This window comes from Enhydra lutris, unplaced genomic scaffold (assembly GCF_002288905.1).
Source record: "Enhydra lutris kenyoni isolate GAN:26980312 unplaced genomic scaffold, ASM228890v2 scaffoldscaffold3, whole genome shotgun sequence".
NCBI lineage: Eukaryota > Metazoa > Chordata > Mammalia > Carnivora > Mustelidae > Enhydra > Enhydra lutris.
In genome coordinates, this window is record NW_019154087.1 from 49,012,755 (window position 1) to 49,034,070 (window position 21,316).

The 21,316-nt window shown below is 34.8% G+C and overlaps 1 protein-coding gene across 2 annotated transcripts in view; it reads left to right on the forward strand.

Annotated features, from left to right (window-relative positions):
- Positions 1–21,316, forward strand: part of LOC111153762 (glutamate ionotropic receptor AMPA type subunit 2) — a 151,709-nt gene that overhangs the window by 91,616 nt on the left and 38,777 nt on the right. For both annotated transcript variants that reach the window (XM_022512987.1, XM_022512997.1), the window contains exons 5-10: positions 767–820; positions 5,716–5,877; positions 17,797–17,964; positions 18,216–18,320; positions 19,087–19,197; positions 20,703–20,909. In XM_022512987.1, the coding sequence (XP_022368695.1) occupies positions 767–820; positions 5,716–5,877; positions 17,797–17,964; positions 18,216–18,320; positions 19,087–19,197; positions 20,703–20,909 (807 nt within the window). The remainder of the gene's footprint in view (positions 1–766; positions 821–5,715; positions 5,878–17,796; positions 17,965–18,215; positions 18,321–19,086; positions 19,198–20,702; positions 20,910–21,316) is intronic.

The following is a 21,316-nucleotide window of genomic DNA, read 5'->3' on the forward strand; positions in this document are numbered from 1 at the left end:
GGACTACAGCATGTCCATTTCACCAATGTCTTACTCTCTTGAATTGCTATAGATCAGTGACAAGTCACACTGATTCTGTAATGTCCCAAACTGTAATGAGCATTACCAATAAGAGCTCAACGTCGTGTTCCATCATACGTTTATCTCGCCATTGAGTTTTGACTTAGATTTGTGGAGAAAGAGTAGTTTCTCTGATGCTTTGCTGCCTCAAGCTGGAAATAATCATGTTCATTTGAACTAAATTGCAAGTATCTCAAGACTCTTAAGATGGGAATATTATTTTATAAATTCATATAAAAATTCTTTTATGTGCTTATTCATAATTTTTAAATTAATGTTCTACTATAAATTTGAGTGTCAGTGTGTGAGTATAAAATCTCAGGTGTTGATTTCAGCTGCCTAATGTTTTAGAAAAATAGCTTTTGTAAAAATAAAATTATGACTTATGGATTCAATATTCTTTTCATTTTACATTTCTTAAAATCTTGTGACTTTATTTTCACCGAAGACAAAACTGAAATAATTATTTGTTTACTTATTGACTTCTTGAAAGATAGCATTTATAAAGCACTGAAATGTATTGTTACTTTTTTCTGAGAGAAATATTCTCTGTATTTGAGAATTATATTTTGTCAAATAGGATCCATCACAGAATATCAGAAAACATAGTAAATAAAATTCCACTTTTTTCCTCAGGTCATAACATCAATAATTATAATTTATATTATTTGCATGTATTAAATAATTATTTCTTTATCTTTGTTAGGTTATTACCATTGGAAAACATGTTAAAGGTTACCATTATATCATTGCAAATCTGGTAGGTGAATTAATTGATATTTTTAATTTTAATAGAGATACTTAGAAAATAGTTTTGAATGACCAGCTTTTATCAGTGTTACTTTTAAAAACATATCTTGATTATATTGATCAATTAGAAGTAACAATGTTTTTCTCAGTTTGTGTTTTAGACTGACTTCCCACTTTATATACTCTAATCAATCTCCTATTAAAAGTGATGTAAGAAATATTTGACAGACTTTATAAATTGTCTTAGAAGGCATATTGAATTATGGAAAAGTTTTCAAAAATATCTAAAGTTCAATTGTTCAAATTTCCTCTTGTTTCTCACTATCACAATGTTTTATAATTTTTCCCTTTGTGCATTCCTTTAAAGTTTTCAGTAAACATAGTATTTGAGATAAATACACATTTGTGAAAATACATCTTAGAGAAAAATTAAACCTGCAAATGTCAAGAATTTTTATTTATTTCTGATTTTCTATTTACTATGAAAGCAGTACAATGACATTAAATCCCTATAGCTGATCACTTTTTCATTGGGCTTTCTGTCAAATTATGATTATACTGAACATCTAAGTGTTTGACTATATCTCCTTCTCTTAAGTATAATCAGAGCCAAGTTAGAATTATTGTTAGACATTTTTTTCAAAATAGTTTTCAGATCAGTAGTAAAATGACCTTAAGCCTTTACTGTTGCAAAGTTTTACGTTCTTTGATGAAGTATGATCTTACTTGACTGAGAAAACTGCCCTCCCCAATCTCAGGAAGATAGAAAAAGAGGGAGAAAATGAGAGCTTATTCTAAATAGCATAATAAGACTTTGGAAAGGTCTCATATTTACCCAAATGTAGACTTACTTTCTTTCTCTCTTTCTCTCTTTCTTTCTTTCTTTTTCTCTCTCTTTCCTTCTTTCTTTCTTTCTTTCTTTCTTTCTTTCTTTCTTTCTTTCTTTCTTTCTTTCCTTTCTTTTTTTCTTAGAAAGAGGGATGGAGGGTAAGGGCAGAGGGAGAAGGAGAGAAAGAATCCCAAGCTGGCTCTATGCTCAGCAGCATGGAGCCTTACTCGGGGCTTGATGTCATGACCCTGAGATCATGACCTGAGCCAAACCAAGAGTTGGCCGCTCAACCCACTGAGCCCAGGCACCCCTGTAGATTTGTTTCTGTAGGTAGTTTCTGGAATATTATATTGTTCTATCAGAAGACATTATTTCTAGTAATGATGGGGGGAAAAAACTTTATAACTAATAAATGCTGTTTTCACTAGAAGGTGGCACCAGTGATTTAGAATATTAAATCTCAAATCTGCATGTTGTTAGTAGAAGTTGGTTGTTCAGATAAAACTTCTGTTTGCCAGTGAAATGGCTATTATAAAATTCATTAGAATTTATCTATTGATATGATATTACAGATCCTAAGTGACTCCCTACCAGAGAAGCAGGGGTTAAAATAAATGAAGCTCTGTATTCACTCTCTTCAGAACCACATTCTGTGCAGGGAACAGCCTGGACAGTCAGTCCCCTGTGTGAATTGTGCCATTTGATGAACAACACAGAGCCACATTGAAAGCCGTGATCTTTAAAAATGTCCAGATGGAGAAGATTATATTGGAACATTGAGAAATAATGACAGAAGGTGGCTCATCAATTTGAGAGTTGATATCTGATGCTATGAAATGGAAAGAAATGTACAGATGACCAAAGTGGGGGGGGAAAATTAGAAAATAGAAAACGTGTGCCTGTTGCTGTCATCTTCTAGGGAGGAACATGGCTTGTATTTTATCTGAATTCAAATTCTGCTTTTCCATTTCTGAATACTTGGCATCTTCACCATATGGAACTTCCAGTGAGTCAGTAAGTTCAAAGTATCTGAGGAGTGTTGCAGTTTCTGAGAATTTAGAGAGCACTTGAAATTTTCACTGACATTTAAAATTGAAGAATGCCATTCAGAGTTGAAGAGCTTTCATCTTCCAAACTCTCGATTGGAGATATCTCCCTTTCTCTGTCTAGGGTCTAATGAGTGTTAAATGAGGTGGTGATAAAAGAAAAGTCCTCAGATACAGCTATTGATGAATTTCCTCAGGAACAGGTAATGGTTGATTAGGCTCCCAAAACACAGATTGTGATTAAGTTCCTGATGCAGCATTTAAAAGGATAGTTTGTACATAAAGTGATGAAGAAGTGGTCATAAAGGGAGGCAGTTCTCATTTCTTCAACCTGGATATGGACAGAAAGTACTGCAATCCACCCCCACCTGACTACCATACAGTGAAGTACTTCATCAGGTAGCCTCCCCCAGGCACATGGAAATTCCAAGAAATCTTTTAGTGTCTGAGTGTTAAATAGCCAAAGAGAATCAGGCATTTGAGAAAAGTCTGGGCCATGAAGGATGTAATACAAAACAAATAAATGAATGAATAAATAAACAGAAACAGGGCAGGCAGAAAACACAAGAAAAATGTTTAAAATTGTAAAGAGTATCTGCAGAGTAATAGGAGAAAATTAACTATCCATAAAGAAGAGAGAAAGTATGTTAGAAAAAGAGGAAAAACTCAGAGAATAAGAAAGAATTATGGAAAGTTAACTTTTCTTCTACTACAAGTAAAATTATATGACTGTGATGATAAGTTTAAGAAAAATCTTCCAGATGATGTAACAAAACAACAATACAATATGAGGTGGTGTGTACAGGGAACCTGTGAAAAACTTAGATGTTCAATCTAAAAGTTACAATGTCATAATAATAGGCATTCTAGAAAGACAGACAGTGAAGGCAGGGGAAAGAAATTATCAAAGAACATTCAGAAAAATTCCCAGTACTCGATGACACAAATATGCCCGTTGACTACACAAAACAATGAAAGAAAAGAGACTCCTTTTATGTTTCAAAGAAAATGTCATCATGAAATTTCAGAGATCAATAGAAGATCTTAAAAGTTTCGGACAGGTGGGAGGAGAAGGCAGACAGAAATATGAAGCAGGTCACATGCAAAAAATAATTAGAAATAATGACATTGTATTTTTCAATAGGAACAATAAAAGTCAGTGGAACGATGTCTTCGGGTTATGAGAGTAATCAAGTGTCAGTGCAAAATGAAGATATCTTGAGACATTCAGTGTCTCAAAAAATTTACCTCCAATGTGTCTGAGAAACTACTGAGCACTCTGGAAGAAGAAGGGAGTAAAACATGAGAGATCAGTGAGCCAGGAAGTGAGAGAAAAAGTCAGCAACATGGTGAAGGGACACTCCAGAGTAACAGTTGCAGAAGAGATGGAAAGAGGCATCAATTCAAATTGCGGCATTCAGAAGGTCTCCTGTAAATTAAATATTCAGAAAAAAGAGTAATAGATTACTTGATATGTTTGATATTACTTTAAAAAAGATTTACTCATATAAACATGAAAAGTTCTCATGGAGCAACTACAGAAAAATAAGAATAGGTACACAGAAAACTATAGTAGTGAAAAAAATGAAGCAATTATTAACATTAGAGTGAGATACTATTCAAGAAGGAAAATGCAGGGACACCTGGGTGGCTCAGTCAGTTAAGCTCCCAACTCTTGATGTCCACTCAGGTCATGATCTCAGGGTTGTGAGACTGAGCCCCATCTCTGTGCTGAGCATGGATCCTACCTAAGATTCTCTCTCTCTCCCTCCCTCTTTGCCTTTCCCCTCTTACTAGTGCTCTCTCTCTCTTAAGAAAAAAAAAAAAGGAAAATACAGTCATACCACATTATTTGACTGCTCTGAATAACAGAATTATAAATATGATAACTGTGAACATGAAAATGGGTAAGCAGGTAAATCTGGATGAATTATATACACATCACACATAAGCAGAAACTCAATGAAGATATCTAAAATTGATAAATTAAGAAAAAATAGAGAAGATGTGTGCAGAAATATGGCGGTAAATATATGAAAAACAAAAATTACTGAAATTGCTTGTTTTGAAGCAGCTTAACTGGAGCATGGACGGGACAGAGTAGAAAATCTGTGATTTTTGTTATATATATTCTGGCACTATTTACATTATTTCAATAAAAAGAAAAACCAAAATTTGACCCAATAATGAAGTAATTATCCTTCTTTACACAAATAGTACTAAAATATGTTTTTTAATATCAATAACAAAGAAAAGATTCTCCCGTATTTGAGATTCAGGGATATTTTCAATCCTTATGCAGAATAATGAGAAGTAAATGTATAAGGTAAAAAATACTTATAATTGTGGTTTATTAAAATTGTGACTTCATCCTTGGGATAATGTCCTCTCAAATTGAGATAGAATTTATGACAGTGCAATATTTGAAATTAATGGCAGCACTACATGATAGTTTTACTAATGACTGAATTCATTCTAATAATGCAAGAGATTGATTTTTAAACTTTCATATATTTTATAAAAAGTTAAGCTCTGTACTTAATATGATATTGTTTGAGTGTTTGCAAATGATGACTAGGCATTTAGTACCTTCCGTTCTCATTTTAAAGATGTTTTATCACCTATGAGAATGAACAATTAAAATAGGAATAACTTGCTTACTATGTTATATCTCTTGGGGAACTAGCTTTATGTTCTTAAGTACTTATAACTATGTGGTAGTGCTCTGTTGTAGATTGAATAAATAAAACCAGTACTTACCCACGGAAGATTTCTCAGTAAAATGGAGAGCTTTTATGTGAGTACAACCAATAAACAATCATTGATTAAGGATCCGCTGTGATGCCGAGATGACAGTAGGTACTAGTGCAGAGTATTGGTTGCTAAATACACGAAACATTTCCTCCAGGCTTTTTTATATCTCATGTGTTCTTTGACATTTGTAAAACCGCAATGTATGGAATTATTGGGTAAATGTTAAGTTCTCTTTGAGTCTTAATGGAAAGCCTGACATATGTGCTCTATGTCTAGGGATTTACTGATGGAGACCTATTAAAAATTCAGTTTGGAGGTGCAAACGTCTCTGGATTTCAAATAGTGGACTATGATGATTCCCTGGTATCCAAATTTATAGAAAGATGGTCAACACTGGAAGAAAAAGAATACCCTGGAGCACACACGACTACAATTAAGGTATCTCTCTATCTACTAATATGTCCATCTACATCTGGATCTATATATCTGTATCTTTATCTGTATCTAACTGCTGGCAAGTAGTGTGTTCTCTGGGACACTCTAGGAAGAAGATGAAAATCTTAATTTGTTTTAGGAACAAAAAGCAATAAGTGCTTTATGAAATCAAACAAGGAATCTTTGAATTCTAAATGCAGTGCACTGTTCTGATATGAACATGACCAGACTCATCTTTTATTCTCCACGGGTCTGGACTTCACTTGTTTATTCAACATATTTTATTATTCATACACCTACCTACATATATTTACCTCTAAATATTAAATGCTTCTGCTGTTGATAGGAAGGTTTTCTTCCTTCTGTTGGTCACCTTATTGACAGCGGAGATAAGAGAGGATCATAGCGTGTGTGGAATGAGATGATCACATTCTTTATGAAACTAGACTTATGAAAGATAAGAGCAAAAGTTGCAAAGCATTTCAGATACATAGTGATTTCGTTTGTTTATTTGTGTATTATTAAGCAGATGTGTATGAACCAGCCAGGACAGTGTTATTTTAGTTGCTCTCCCAGTTTATACTTCAGACAGAGATTTTGTGGTTGTTTTCTGCACCTAATGAAAAGAAAAAACAGATATGGATTTTTGGCTTTAAATTTGTGTCTGGCTATGAGACTGGTCCTAGGTAAGGATTGAAAGCGTTGAATTCTCTATTTTCGGATATGTGAATGGATCCTGTTAATTACAAGTTAAATTCAAGAAACCATCTCATAGAATGTTAAAGAATAACCCAAAGTTATTTTTTTTTCTCAAAACTAGGTGACTTTGTTTGGTGACCTTCACTGATATTCCCATGTACACTGTTTATAAGAGTACTGTGGGTTTGTGGGGGTACCTTCAGGTAGCAAAGCTGATAAGAAGACAAATGGACATCTAGTCTTTTCATTGATGTCAGGGTATGTCTCCACCTGTGCTCAGGGTGTGTCTCCGCCTGCTGCTCTCATTCTGTGGAATTGCAGGCTTCCATTCATTCCAAGATGGTGCCTTTAAAGCTCTCTGATGAAGATTGCATGTGGCATTCATCCCCAAATAGAACTAAAGTGCTCCTTTTGAATACTCGATTAGTCACCGTGTTCCTACCACTGCTGTCTACTATGAGAGGGATGAGAGCAAAATGAGTTGACTATATTCTCATGGAAGTCATATCATTATTGAAGTGCATGGGTCATGTATCAAAATGCAAGGCAAATTTGGGGCCTGGGAGATTTTTAGCAATGCATTCTGTTAACAATTTCACCAAAACCTAGCTCCAGATTTCACTCTGCTGGGAGCTTACTCCCTTCCTGCTGTAGCACTTAAAAACAAAAACAAAAGTAAAAACAAAAACAAGCTCCCCCCAAAACAAAAAAGACTCTTTGAAAATCCCCAGTCTAATGGAGGAGACTAACATGTCAGTAAGCAAATAAGCAAAACAGAGAATGAAGCATGTAAAATATGCCAGCTCTCCACATATGATTAGGACAGTATGGGAGAAAGGATGTTAAGGAGGGCTCTCCAGGGGTGGGGTGTCTCAGCAGGGCTTTTCATGTGGTTGAGCAGGAGAAAAATTATAGGAGGGTGTTGGAGAAAGAGAATGTACACTGATTCAAAGTGGTACAAGGGCATGACAGTGTCAGGAAACTGTACTTTTTCTTCTGTTTGTTTTGTTTCGTTTTCTGCCGTAAAAATTCAAAATATATGGATTGAGTGAGAGATGGACATTTTGTGGGAGTTACCAAGAGATAAGTCTCTTCTAATGTCAGCAGATGTAAAAGATAGGAATCACTGGACAGGGCTTTCATGATTTTTTCTGCTCCATGAGCAGAAAAAAGGAAGAAAAACTACTTGGGGTAATGATACAGTATTTTCTAATAAAAAAATAGCATTATCTTCTATATATGATCTGTTTAAGAAAGGAAAGCAAGAATATTTCCTAATGAGATTATTTCTTTCTATATTGTCTTTTGGGTCATTGACTGTACCAGGTACATAGCCTGATAATTTAAGTCATGTTTTATTGTCACCAAAATAAAAACTTAGGTTATAGGCATAAAAACCTGCAAAAATGCAATTCAGTACATGAAATTCTCCCTGTGGTTAGGCTTGGGAGATAATATAAAGTATTTCAAGTTGTGGGAATATTAAATTAATGATTGTTTTAAACTTTTAGTCTTCTCCAGAAATTAACAAATCTTTGATAGTTTCTTAGTTAAAATCATCCTTATTCAATAAATACAAGTAAAATATAAATATTTCAATATTTTGCATATTTTAATAACCAAGAAATATGTTAATAATGTTCAATTTCTTAATTCTTATACTCTGTACAAAAAATTACTCTAAAGTCATGGTACAGAGATTTTACATCTGGTTCACCAATTTGCTAATTTCAGGCAACGTTCATTCATTTATTCATTTATCAATGCATTTATCCATTCAATGCCTATCTATTGAGTTTTTACTCTATAAGCTGGCACTGTTCTAAGTGTCAGAGAAATGACAGTTCCAGTCTGAGAGCATTAAGGAACCACCAGAGGAGAGTTTTGATACGGAAAGATTCCTGGTTACTCTCTTCTGCAACACTGTCTGCTGACAATAGATTGTAGGGTTTGCACCTGATGGCAGGTGAGCTTTTAGGAAGATACCACGAATAATCCAGGCAGCCGAGTAAGACAACCAGTAACTGGTTGTCTTAACTGTGGCGATGGCCCCAGGAAGGAGGGAAATGAATGGGTTTGTTACAATTGCTGAGTCTTTCGGATTTCTTTATTTGTAAATGAAAAAACTATTGCAGCAATCCTAACCATTCGTTTATTATATAGTGATATAAATTCGGTTGAAAGATATTTGTGGGTTAAAAACAAGACTCTGAAAGGCAGTCTGCATCATTTGTGTCTTCCTGACCCCAGTGTCCTACAGTGCTTTACACACAGTAGACACATAATAGATATTTGTTGAAATGAAAAATATAAAGAAACCCTTTGAAAATAATCACTGAGAAAGAAAAAAAAAAGTAATTATCATTTCTGTGAACTTTGGCTAAAATTTCTGCACTAATATTTGTTTTGGCCTTTTATTCAGCCCTGGCATAAAAGTAGTGATATTTTACTTGACAATCATCAGACCAAAACCATTATGGCACCTAGATTTAAATGGACAATTAGTGACTATTTTACCTTCCTTAAAAAAAAAAAAAAAAAAAAAGTTTTGAAAGAGGCAGATAATAAAGATGATTTGGCACTCTCTCAAAAATAATTTAGAAATACTTCTATTTTTAGATAGATTTTCAGTGTTTCGGTGTCTTCAACAACTTGTAAGTTGATAGCTATCCATTCGGCCTGGTTACATCAGCAATCTGAACCTTGGTTCAACTTCTGCATCCGTGATATTCTGCTGATGTTAAGGTATTCAACAATAATACGTGACCATGACTGACCTTTTCGTGGCCCTTTAAATAATGGTTTTCCCACCAGAATCTCATTTCAGTCAGGAAAGGACTTAAAGCACAGACTCAAACTTTCTTAATTGCTGCCCTAAGAGAGTTATTAGGCCTGTCTGAAAATAGCATAATCTTTTTCAGTTCAGTAATTAGCACCATGCATTATATAGTACCCTAGTGGCTTAATAGAATTAATTCTGCTTCTTGAACATTTTAACTGACCAAAACCACTGCTGACACATTGGCATCCCCTACTCCTAATATTATTTTGCCACACAATAGCCTAGAGGCTTGATGTGTTTTGTTTCTTATATTCCATGGCTTGAAAAGTATGTAAATGGTTGAAATAAGCCCGTAAATTAAAATTTTGATATTGGGGGCACCTGGGTAGCTCAGTCGGTTAAGTGTCTGCCTTGGTCTCAGGTCGTGATCCCAGGATCCTGAGATCCAGTCCCATGTTGGTCTCCCTGCTCAGCAGGAAGCCTGCTTCTCCCTCTCCCTCTGCTGCTCCTCCCTCCCACTGCTTGTGTTCTCTCTTGAGCATGCGCTCTCTCTTTCTCTCAGATAAGTAAGTAAAATATTTTAAAGAATAAAAAAAATGATTTTAAAAATGAAGTAAAATTATGATATTGGTAAAATTTTTGTTAAAAATAATTGAAAAAATATTTAAACATATGTTAGAGCATTAAAAGTAAAAAGGCATCACTACTATCTGTAATACTACTGCAGGATATCTGATTCATCTCATTTCCACATTTCTTCATCTGTAGAGGGAATAAGTTTAGTCAATGTATAAGATTTATCTCAAACATCTAATGCCATGATTATGTAAAGTGCTAATTTGACACTTAATAAAACATACACTAATACTTCTAATTTTTGCTGAATCTATGATTTCTCACATGGTTCTTCTGTCTCTCAAAAATTGTAATGACTTGCAGGCAGTCATCTCTCCACTCCAAATATCAAAATCAAACCCTAAAATATCTTGGAACATATTTGTTTATTTTCCCTGGATTAAAAAAGATGAGGAACTTCCACTTTGTTAGGAGATTTCTAGAAGTGGAGAAAGTCTGGGAGAAATTTATGCAACCAACAAAATAAAAGATCTGTCTCTAAGAAAGTCTCTCCCTGGCACTGACGGGTGAATCAAACCAGACAATGTTTTCATTTGAGTATCTTTTTTCCATCGTGATAAATCTAATTAGTTTTATCTGAAACTTTTGAGTGCTTACATGAACCCAAAATTTCAGAATGTAAAAGTCTTTATCCTTAAGCACCACTCAGTCAGGGTCAGTAGCCCATCTGAATAATTCAGGTAAAATATGTTGTTTTAATGTATTCCTTTTACATGAAGAGTATTTCTTCACAGGGGCTTAAAAATTATTTTTACTACTCAAAAAGAATAATAAAGGATGTTAAATTTGATTTCTTTCCAACAGACCTAGTTTTCTCACCCTTGAAACTCTGTGCTTACTAGATGTTGATTTTATTTTTACTTTGTAGTTACAATTTAACTTTTTTAGAGCAGTTTAAGGTTCACCACAACACTGAGCAAAAAAAGAATTTCTGTATATCTCTGCCTCCCACCCCAAGCACAACCTCCTCCAATATCTGCTTCACTCACCAGAGTGATTCATTTGTTAGAACTGATGAATCTTCATTGACATCATGATTACCCAAAGTCCATATTTTACATTATGGTTCACTCTTAGTGTACATCCTATAGTTTGGGACAAATGTACAATAACATTCTCCCATCATTATAGTCTCATACTGAATATTTTCACTACTCTAAAAATCTCTGTTCTGCTTATTCATCTCTCCTCTTGCTCATAGCAAACACAGAATCTTTTTTACTGTCTCTATTGTTTTGCCTTTTCCAGAATGCATAGAGTTAGAATCATCAGTATGTAGTCTTTTTAGATTTGCTTTTTTTCACTTAGTAATATACATACAAGGTTCCTCTATGTCTTTTCATGGTTTTGTAGCTCACTCTTTTTAAGCCCTGATAATAGCCCATCATATTCCGTTACCTGGATGTACCGTTCACTTACTGAAGGAAGGACATCCTGGTTGCTTCCGAGTTTCAGCAGTATGAATAAAGCTACCTCAAATATATGTGCGATGGTTTTTGAGTGGATGTATGATTTGAACTCCTTTGGGTAAATACCAAGTAGTACAATTGTTGGATCATATGGTGAGAGTATGTTTAGTTTTCAAGAAACTGCCAAATTGTCTCCCAAAGTGGCTGTACCATTTTGCATTGTCACTAGCAATGAATGAGAGTTTCTGTTGCTCCATCGATGTTGAGTTTCTGTGAAGATCCTGTGACTTTGTGTGGTGAAGTTTCGAAGGGCACACATTCAGCAAGTCTTAAACAGCCTTATCACAGACACTTCTTTTCCAGAGGGTGGACTCCAATTAAATTTAAAATTAAGACAAGCAAATGAACTTAAATGTATAATGTATTTACCAATACTGTTTTTTTTTTTTAACGGCTCTAGTTGATCTTAATCATTGCCCAGAATCAAGAAAGAAAGAAAGAAAGAAAGAAAGAAAGAAAGGAGAAAGAAAGGGAGACTTTCTAAAGCTTTTCTTATAGGTTTACTTATTTTTCCTAGAACTCATCATTTTTGACCATTTTGATAACTTGATAAAATGAAGAAATTGAGAATTATATTGTGAGATTCTTTAGGGACATATCATTCAGCATATAAGAACTTTAATCAGGGGCACCTGGATGGCTCAGTGGGTTAGGCCTCTGCCTTCGGCTCAGGTCATGATCTCAGGGTCTTCGGATCGAGCCCCACATGGGGCTCTCTGCTCAGTGGGGAGCCTGCTTCCCCTCTCTCTCTGCCTTCCTCTGCCTACCTGTGATCTCTCTCTCTGTCAAATAAATAAATAAAATCTTAAAAAAAAGAACTTTAATCAAATAAGTGATAAAATTTTATTTTTTTATTTTTTTAAAGATTTTATTTATTTACTTGAGAGAGAGAGAGAGAGAGACAGCAAGAGAGAGCATGAGAGGGGAGAAGGTCAGGGGAGTAGCAGACACTGATGGAGTTGGGAGCCTGATGCAGGACTCGTTCCTGGGACTCCGGGATCATGACCTGAGCCAAAGGCAGTTGCTTAACTGACTGAGCCACTCAGGCGCCCCAAGTGATATAATTTAAAAAATGAGTATATACAATTTATCAGGCCATAAGACCTTTAACAGCCCAAGGTTGTTACACAGAACATTATTTTTTATGAAAAGTAATTGGTATTAAGGAAATTTTTAAAATGGTAATTTGTTTGGACAATGGATGTTCTTCAGACAAAGCTAAACTGGAATTGTCACTACAGGATTTCTTACAGCCTTTAATATGGCAATGTGAGAATCAGTTTCTGAATTTATGGGTTCACAGATTCTTGTAGATTAGGATAGTGGTTTTCAAAACAGCAAAACAAACTAGTTTTATATATCAGGTTAGATAGTAATAAAAGGAAAAAAGAAAGCAAACATGCTGGTTAATAATTTGTATTTTGGGACATACTTTATAGGTCACCTGGCTTCTCATTTCCTCTAACCGTACTCATTTGATGTGGTCTTTGCCAAACAAGCATCCACTGTCCCTGTGTGCGACACTGAGGAGTTTCCTGGGACTGCAGATTTGCTGTGTAAAACAGGGATAGTACCTGACAAACCAAGATGGTTGGTCACCGTCATTGCCACAGAAACACAGAGATCTGGACTCAAACTCCATCTTAATTTTTTTTTTTACCCTGAGCAAAATATAATCTGTTAACTTAGAATCTTTATCTATAAAACTGGAGTAAAAATATTTGTTGCATAGAATTTTTAAAAAAGGGCTCATGAGGAAACCACCCAGCTCAGGTTAGTCGACATGAATTCTTTTTTCCTCACCAACTTTTCCAATGCTACTATGACATAGAAGAAGCATTGTTTTACTTATTTCGTTGATAAGAAACACTATTTTCATTGATAAAAAACACTTTATCTTACCCAAGGCAATTGAGCAGTAAATGATAAAATCAGGGCTTGGGCCCTGCCTTCTGGTGATATATTCAATACTTTCTAAACCATATACGTTTCAATTTCAAATGTCAAGGAGAATTTGAAAGTAGTTATTCATAGTAAGTTTTTAGCACTTTTATAACATGTAAAGTCTAGTACTTTTTCTTTGAATATCTTTTATTTTAGCACAGTGCAGATGTTTAAGCATAGGTGCTATCATAATAATGACCCATAAAATGTTATGTTATAGTCTATTTATCCTTTTTGTATGTTCATTAAATCCTAAGTGTACATAGAACTTCTCCATTCCCTGTTTTTGTTGGCTGTCAGAATACTGATTTCTGGTTTCAGTGATTACAGTAATGTATTATTGAATAATGTCTGATGACTATTGGGTTTAACAAACATGTTTAAAATGCATATTTCATTTTGTATTTGAAAAATAGGTCTCAATAAACATACATTTAAAATGGAATAAAAAGTACATTTGGAAAATGGACCATAAAAACGTTTTCCCAGATTTCTTCTTAAAGTGTGGATAGGATGCGATTGTGATACAGCACCGCAAAACATAATGGTCCCCCACTGAATTATAAATTTCCAACTCAGCTGAGGGATTTCACAGAACATAAACACCAGGACAGAGATGATACATTTGTTTTCAAAGAAGGAGATAGTTACATTTCATCATGTTCCCTTCAAGTTAATTTACATCTAGTTTAGGGAATGGTAGAACTGAAATATCTAACTCTCCAATCAAAAATATGAATATATTTGTTTAGGAAAAATAAATGAGCCACATATGTAGAACATAAACAAAGAGGAACTCTGGATATAGTGTCTGTTTATTTTCTCTCCATCCAGAATTGTGTTTTTATGATTGTGACTTTTAATTTAAAACAATAATGGGCTGGAGACTTGATTAAATTTGAGCATTTGAAAAAGGTTGAAAGGATTTTTCTTCTTAGCATGCTCATGATCCGAATCATAATTGTTAACAGGCCGCATGAACCTCAGTGCTTTTAGTTCATTCAACCTAATCTTATTTTTTAATGTAGTTTGCCAACATTTATAGACCTCTAAAACATTTAGCAGATGGCTTGATAGATTTCTCATAGTAATGTGAGCAGGCTGACCCAATGAAGATTTTGGCTTTTCACTATTATCGTAACTTTTTAATGTGCATTGCAATACTTCTTTTTTAAATATCCAATTTATTTAATTTAGGCTCTGTTTCCTATTCAGTGACCTAGACTTTATTTTAAAAATTACATTGGCAATGAACTAATTACTGTATAGGAAAGCAAATTAACCAATTTTTTTCTCTAGGAGAATAGAAATAAGCATCTATGTAAGGTGGATAAATCTAATATGTAATCTTATTTCTCCAGATATTTTCCTAAGTAAATAGGATTCAAAACAATGTCTTTTTCCTAAGAAAACAGTACATGAATATTCTAGAATACTTAGAAAAGAAATATAATCATGTTTGCTTCCTCTCTATTATTATAACCATTTTGTTTATTTTTCTTTCCCTTATTTGTGAAGAGATATTACCATTTTTTTTACCATTCTCATTAATCAATGAAGAAGGTATTTTTAAAATTTAGTTGTAATAATGTTTTCACTAATTTTATAATTGACATTATTCATATTGTTATATAACCTTTATTAGCATCACTTTTTAATGGCTGCATTATACTTTCTTAAGGCAGAAAGTACAGGTTTTAAGGATTCTTTATAGTCAGAAATGTGGGTTGTTTCTAAATATGGATGGATCTGACACATACTATATTTTGCTAATTTCTCAGATATAGTTTGGAGAAAAAGGTTGAGATTTTTTGGAAAAAATGGTGATGGGTTTTACTTAGATCTGTCTAGTTGAGATATTTGTGGGAACCTCAAGTGCATCCATCCAGGAGATAATCTAAATACGTAGAGGAATCCTATATAGGCCTGTAATGACATTGTTTAAGTGGTATCACAAGAGAAGAAATAAGGAAGAAAACTTAGAGGTAAATATGAATATCTTTTTACAGTTTACTACACTCAGTCACAGGGCTCATGGCCTCAAAATCATTTTCTCTTTTTCTTCTTCTTGCCAACTTTCCCATCAAATTTGACTCATTCATATGGTCAAATGAAAGAGATTCAATTAAACTAATACATACAACGATTAAATGAATGATAACCTCACACTGCCATTTTGGTATTAGAAAAACGGAGGCTTAAGAAATTTCTGGATACATGGAGGGGATGATTCATACAACATGAACTACTTTTCATTTGCCTTATTGTAATATCTCTCATATTAAGAGGATAAATCTGACATTTATCTACCACCAGATTGATTTATAACACTATGATAGACATATTGTGATTATCTGCTTATAACCTTTTCACTACACTGGAAGAGAACATGAATCCTGTAAAGAGAGTGTCCAATATCAAGATCTCTGACTTCCCTGCCTACATTCTTTCCTTCCTTCCTAGGTCTTTTTTAATGTATCTGGCCCTGCCCTGGTATCTGAGAATTCAGTGGTGTAAGATGAGTTTTCTACTTCCCCAGAGTAAATATTCCAGTGGGGAAGAGAGATGAAATAGAGAAAGAAAGAATTCATGAACAAGATATTCAGATACTGGTAGAGACTATGAAGAAATAAATAAGGTCACGTGAAGAGGAGTGATCGAGTCCATGCTGGGCAGGAAGAGCATCATTGAGGAAGTAATGTTTGAGCACATACATGTAATTTAAAGCCATGAACTGAGCGAGACCACCTCAAGAGAGAGAGAAGAGGATTGATGTGGAATGGCAAGTTTAGAAAATGCCTCTTAAATTTTTTAATGAAGGAAACAGAAAAAAAAGGATGGGTTGGTATTGGAAGGAGATATAAACCTAAGAAGCAGTTATTGTAGCTATCATCTATCTATCTATATCTATCTATTTACCTATCTACTGATTGATCTTTCTTTCTATCTCTCTCATCTATCTACCTACCTACCCATCTGTCATCTATCTGTCATCTGTATCTATCATTTATCATCATCTATCTCTTTATTTGTGGTAGGAGATATCAAAGCATTTGAAGTGCTAATAAAGATGATCCAGTAGAGAGAGAAAAAAGGCTGATGCAGGATATTGAGGTTGTAATTGTAGATGAAATGTCCTTAGAAAGATCCGAGGGACTGTATCCGTGCGCTGTTGGGAGCGGCTGTCCTTATGTAGAAGCATGGCCACCTTCATTGCTGTCAGCTCAGGAGGGAAACAGAGAGAATGTGATCGTGGCAGTTTTGTGGTTGAAAGGTAAAAGGTTTCTGTCTGAAGGCTTCTATTTTTTTGGTGACGTGTAGGCAAGATAATCAGCAGGAATTCAGAGAAAGAGAAGTGTGCAGAGCTGTAGGTATTATGAGAAGAAAAGAGGAGGTATAAAATAATCATTTTTGAGAGTGGAAGAACTAAGTTACTAAAGAAAGAAGGAGGAGGACTTGGAAATACTAAGTGCTCGTTTTGGATTTGTGGTCAAGAATTTTAGGGTGTCTCAAAATTAGTACGATGTTGCATTTTTTACCAGCTTCACTGTACTTTTGTTACTCACAGATTGAAAAATACTCAGTTACAGAAATTTCCTAAGTGTTCATTAAAGCTATTATGTTAAAATGTGATTTGTCATTAACAATAGCAGCATGATACATTTGATAGATGGCGGTATATATCCATGTATGTAATAATACCTATCCAGCCACTGACAGTGCTTAGTGCCCTCAGATATGCTCTTTTTTTCTGCTTGGCCCCCAGCCTCCTGTAATAATCCTATTTTCCCATTGGGATCTGAATACCGTAAGTTTGGAACCAATGTTATTTTATCATAGACTGTTGAACCATGAAGGGGGCATAGAAATTATGAAATTTGTTGGTTCTTCTTTTCGATTACCATAACCACATAGGGGATCTTAAAAATGGATATTTCATGACTATTGCAGATCTATGTGAACATCACTGAGGTAGACTTAGAGACTTAAACTCATCAATATTCTTTCCCTATTGCCAAATGAATCCCACATAGGAGGAGGGATATTTGTTTGTAAATTTGATAATTTCCTTTATACCCAAAGCAGACCATAAAGGGATTCTCTAACTAGGGAATTGGTTTAAAAAGAAAAGTGCTATTATTATAAAAGGTCTCACCCAAAATAGCTGAAATGCTAATGTAAAAGGCAGTGCTTCCAGCCAAAAGCATACTCCACAGTCCTAGTATTCCATTTTACCTCTCAGATTCTTAGACTGCTAGATGAAGGATGGTGTCTAAAGTCTTGGGCTGTGATATGGTGTTGTATGGTGGCCAGCTGCAACCCAGACGGCCATTGTGCTGTGACCCTCTGAATTTTTTCCTATTCTTATGATATGTGTGTGATATTTTTCAGTATACTTCTGCTCTAACCTATGATGCTGTTCAAGTGATGACTGAGGCTTTCCGCAACCTTCGGAAGCAGAGAATTGAAATCTCTCGAAGGGGGAATGCAGGAGATTGCCTGGCAAACCCAGCAGTCCCCTGGGGACAAGGCGTAGAAATAGAAAGGGCCCTCAAACAGGTCAGTCACTCAAAATGATTGTGAGTGTGACTTAACAGTGGACACTATTTTTTCCTGCTATGTTAGTCTCCTGGCTATGTTTAACGTAAAGTGAATATTATCTCCTAACTGCACAGAGGTATGTTGAAGGGTGAAAAGAAATCTTATAAATGTAGTTTTCTTAACTTGAGCCCAGTGAGAGTAATCTGTACAGTTTGTATCTTCGGTTGCAGTAAATTGATAACTGTGGTCCTTTCCCATTTCCTCATTAGGTTCAGGTTGAAGGTCTCTCGGGAAATATAAAGTTTGACCAAAATGGAAAAAGAATAAACTATACAATTAACATTATGGAACTCAAAACCAATGGGCCCCGGAAGGTAAATCATTAGTGATCTAAAGGCAGTTTTCTCTCTGCGAGGAGGTGAGTTTGCTAACCCATCACCTCTTCTTCCAGAAAGTCCTGGAAATGGATATTCACGTAGGTAGAGTTTATCTACTTCCAGAAACAGATATATTTTTAATTTTTTTCCCTAAATCTAATCTATTCATTTCTGGTAAGTAATACTGAAATGTAATCTTCAAATGACTGTGAATAGAAGAACTGTTTTTATTTTTATTTTTATTTTTTGTTTTTTTTTGTTTTTTGATCAAGGTGTAAGAGATTTAATGAGAAGAAAAAGAAACCATCGTTGACAGTTTATGGTTTAGAAGACAAAACATAGCTGGTGCAAATATGCATTAATATTTTAATTCAGTACCTTTCTCTTAACTGTTATGGATAAAATTCCATTGCTTGGATTTTATTTCTATTTCCATATGATCACTCCAAAACAAATTACCCTGGAAAGTATGAGAAGTGAATGTGAAAAGACAAGCCATTTTAAAGAATTGCTTTTGTTTCATTGTTTTTATAATCTCTATTTGTATTAGAGTCACAAAAATAAAAGACACAGCTTTGTTAATGTATATATATTTTTTTAATTTTTTAAATTTATTTTCAGCGTAACAGTATTCATTGTTCTTGCACCACACCCAGTGCTCCAAGATATAAGTTTTGATTCATATGTGAGTTTGAAATAATTCAATGTGTGGCTAATAGAAAGATCATTTATCCATGTGCCTATCTTCTATAACCTTTTTCAGATTGGATACTGGAGTGAAGTGGACAAAATGGTTGTTACCCTTACCGAGCTCCCTTCTGGAAATGATACCTCTGGGCTTGAGAATAAGACTGTTGTTGTCACTACAATTTTGGTAATTAGCTACCAATGCTACTGCAGTTCTTCTTATGAAAAATATCTGCCAACTAGAATTGCTGCTAGTGTTTTAGGATAATAACTAATGGAGTGCTTCTTTGGCACTGTTTGAATCATGCATAGCATATTTACTCTGTCAAAGGGACCACACAAGTATTAGCTAAAGCATTCAAAATATTTGCTATCCTCTTCAATACTGAAATTTAGCTTGACAGAAAATTCATACACTGGTGCGTCCACAAGTGTGAGCAGCTGGGGAAGGTCTGGGAGAGGGTTCCTTGTGTTTCCTCCTGTGCTTTACCTTTCACTTCCCATGCAATTCTGGGTACCTTCTATCTTCACATTTATTAATAATGTTAGCAAGTCTCTTTCCTTATAAGATAAACTGCTTAAAGATAATTTCTCTTCTTTTTAACCACCAATGTCCACACAGTCATTGAGATACAGCCAGTTCTGAGGGAATGAGATAACATTGAACTGAATCTTGATCATCTAGGCTCTGGAGAGATGGAGGTAGATGCAGATCATCGTGACAAGCCGTTGGTGAAATAGAGATGGGGGGGAAGGGCTTCACTAATAGTACATGATTTTGCGACAAAACAATTGTATTTTATTTTGCTGAGCTGTGGTATAGTAAAATTGTGGGATTCATTATTCTAACGATATTGAGAAGAAAAATATAGGTGAAAATATAGCTGAAAAAATCAGCTAATAAGAGATTTGAATAGAAACATTGATTGGCATTTGGAAATACCTTAAAAAGTATAAGCTCTGACATGTGAGGGCTTTTGGTAATCACGCATCAAGGGGGACTATTTCACTGAACTCTCAAATATGCTTGATGACACTTTCCAGTAGAGAATATTGGGCTATGTTGAATCATTTTCATACTTCATTTTTCTTGTGTTTACAGGGGGAAGCTACTTTCCATCCTTGTAATGTTATTCTAGGATATTCTATCTTATAGATGAAGTGAGACATGAAATCTGAGAGGGTAGCCTCAGTATGTCACTATGGCAATGATTCTTTAGTCTATCCATTACTGACTATCAACATGATTTCCACATGAACCTTATCCTTAAAGCAGCAATACATAGGGTTTTGGGTGAATGCTGGAACTCGGCATGACCCTAACCTAGAATAAGAGTGTGGTGGATCTGGAGTTGAATAAAACAGATGTTGAGCAACATTATTCCTATCTACACTCTAGGAGTTTACAAACATGACAAGGGGACATGTCAACAGTTTGTGCTTTTGAGTTTCTTGTTTACTTTGTTATGGCTAGATACAAGTCATATTAATGAAATATAATGTTAGGCATTTGAGGACCTTTTTTCTCAAAGGTATTATGCTCAATATTTTTCTGCTGATATTTTCCACCATTCATATTCTACAGTTTCTCTGGCTACCAGGTAATAATTAAACCAGAAGACTTGAATCAGTGAAAGTAGTTAACACAGCTATTTTTTTTTAAATCAATGAAAGAACTGTCTTTCCATATAGGAATCTCCATATGTTATGATGAAGAAAAATCATGAAATGCTTGAAGGCAATGAGCGCTATGAGGGCTACTGTGTTGACTTGGCTGCCGAAATCGCCAAACATTGTGGGTTCAAGTACAAGTTGACAATTGTTGGGGATGGCAAGTATGGGGCCAGGGATGCTGACACGAAAATTTGGAATGGGATGGTTGGAGAACTTGTATATGGGGTAAGTATAGCTTTTCTCCCAAATAAAGTCATTCAGTTTGAACTCTTGTTGACAGAATTCCCCACTTCCCTGCAAAGTACCTCTATCTGAGGTTGTTAGTTTCCCACATTACTGAAGAATACTATCTTTTTGCCTTGTGAACATCTGAAAATTAAGGCTAACCTCAGAAGCACACCCACACACTAAATGAGACAGACATTTGATCTGTCTTGAAGCATATGAACCATATACATTGCTCAAAGGCACCAAAGGCATAAATTCAGTGTAGAGATGTAATTATCATAGTTGAGTCAGACGGGCATACTGCGTATTTATAAAGAGGAGGGATATTTGGGTAACAAATTGCTTTTTTGTTTATTCTTTATTGGGACTCTGCCAAGGAAATAATTATTGACATTTCCCTGATT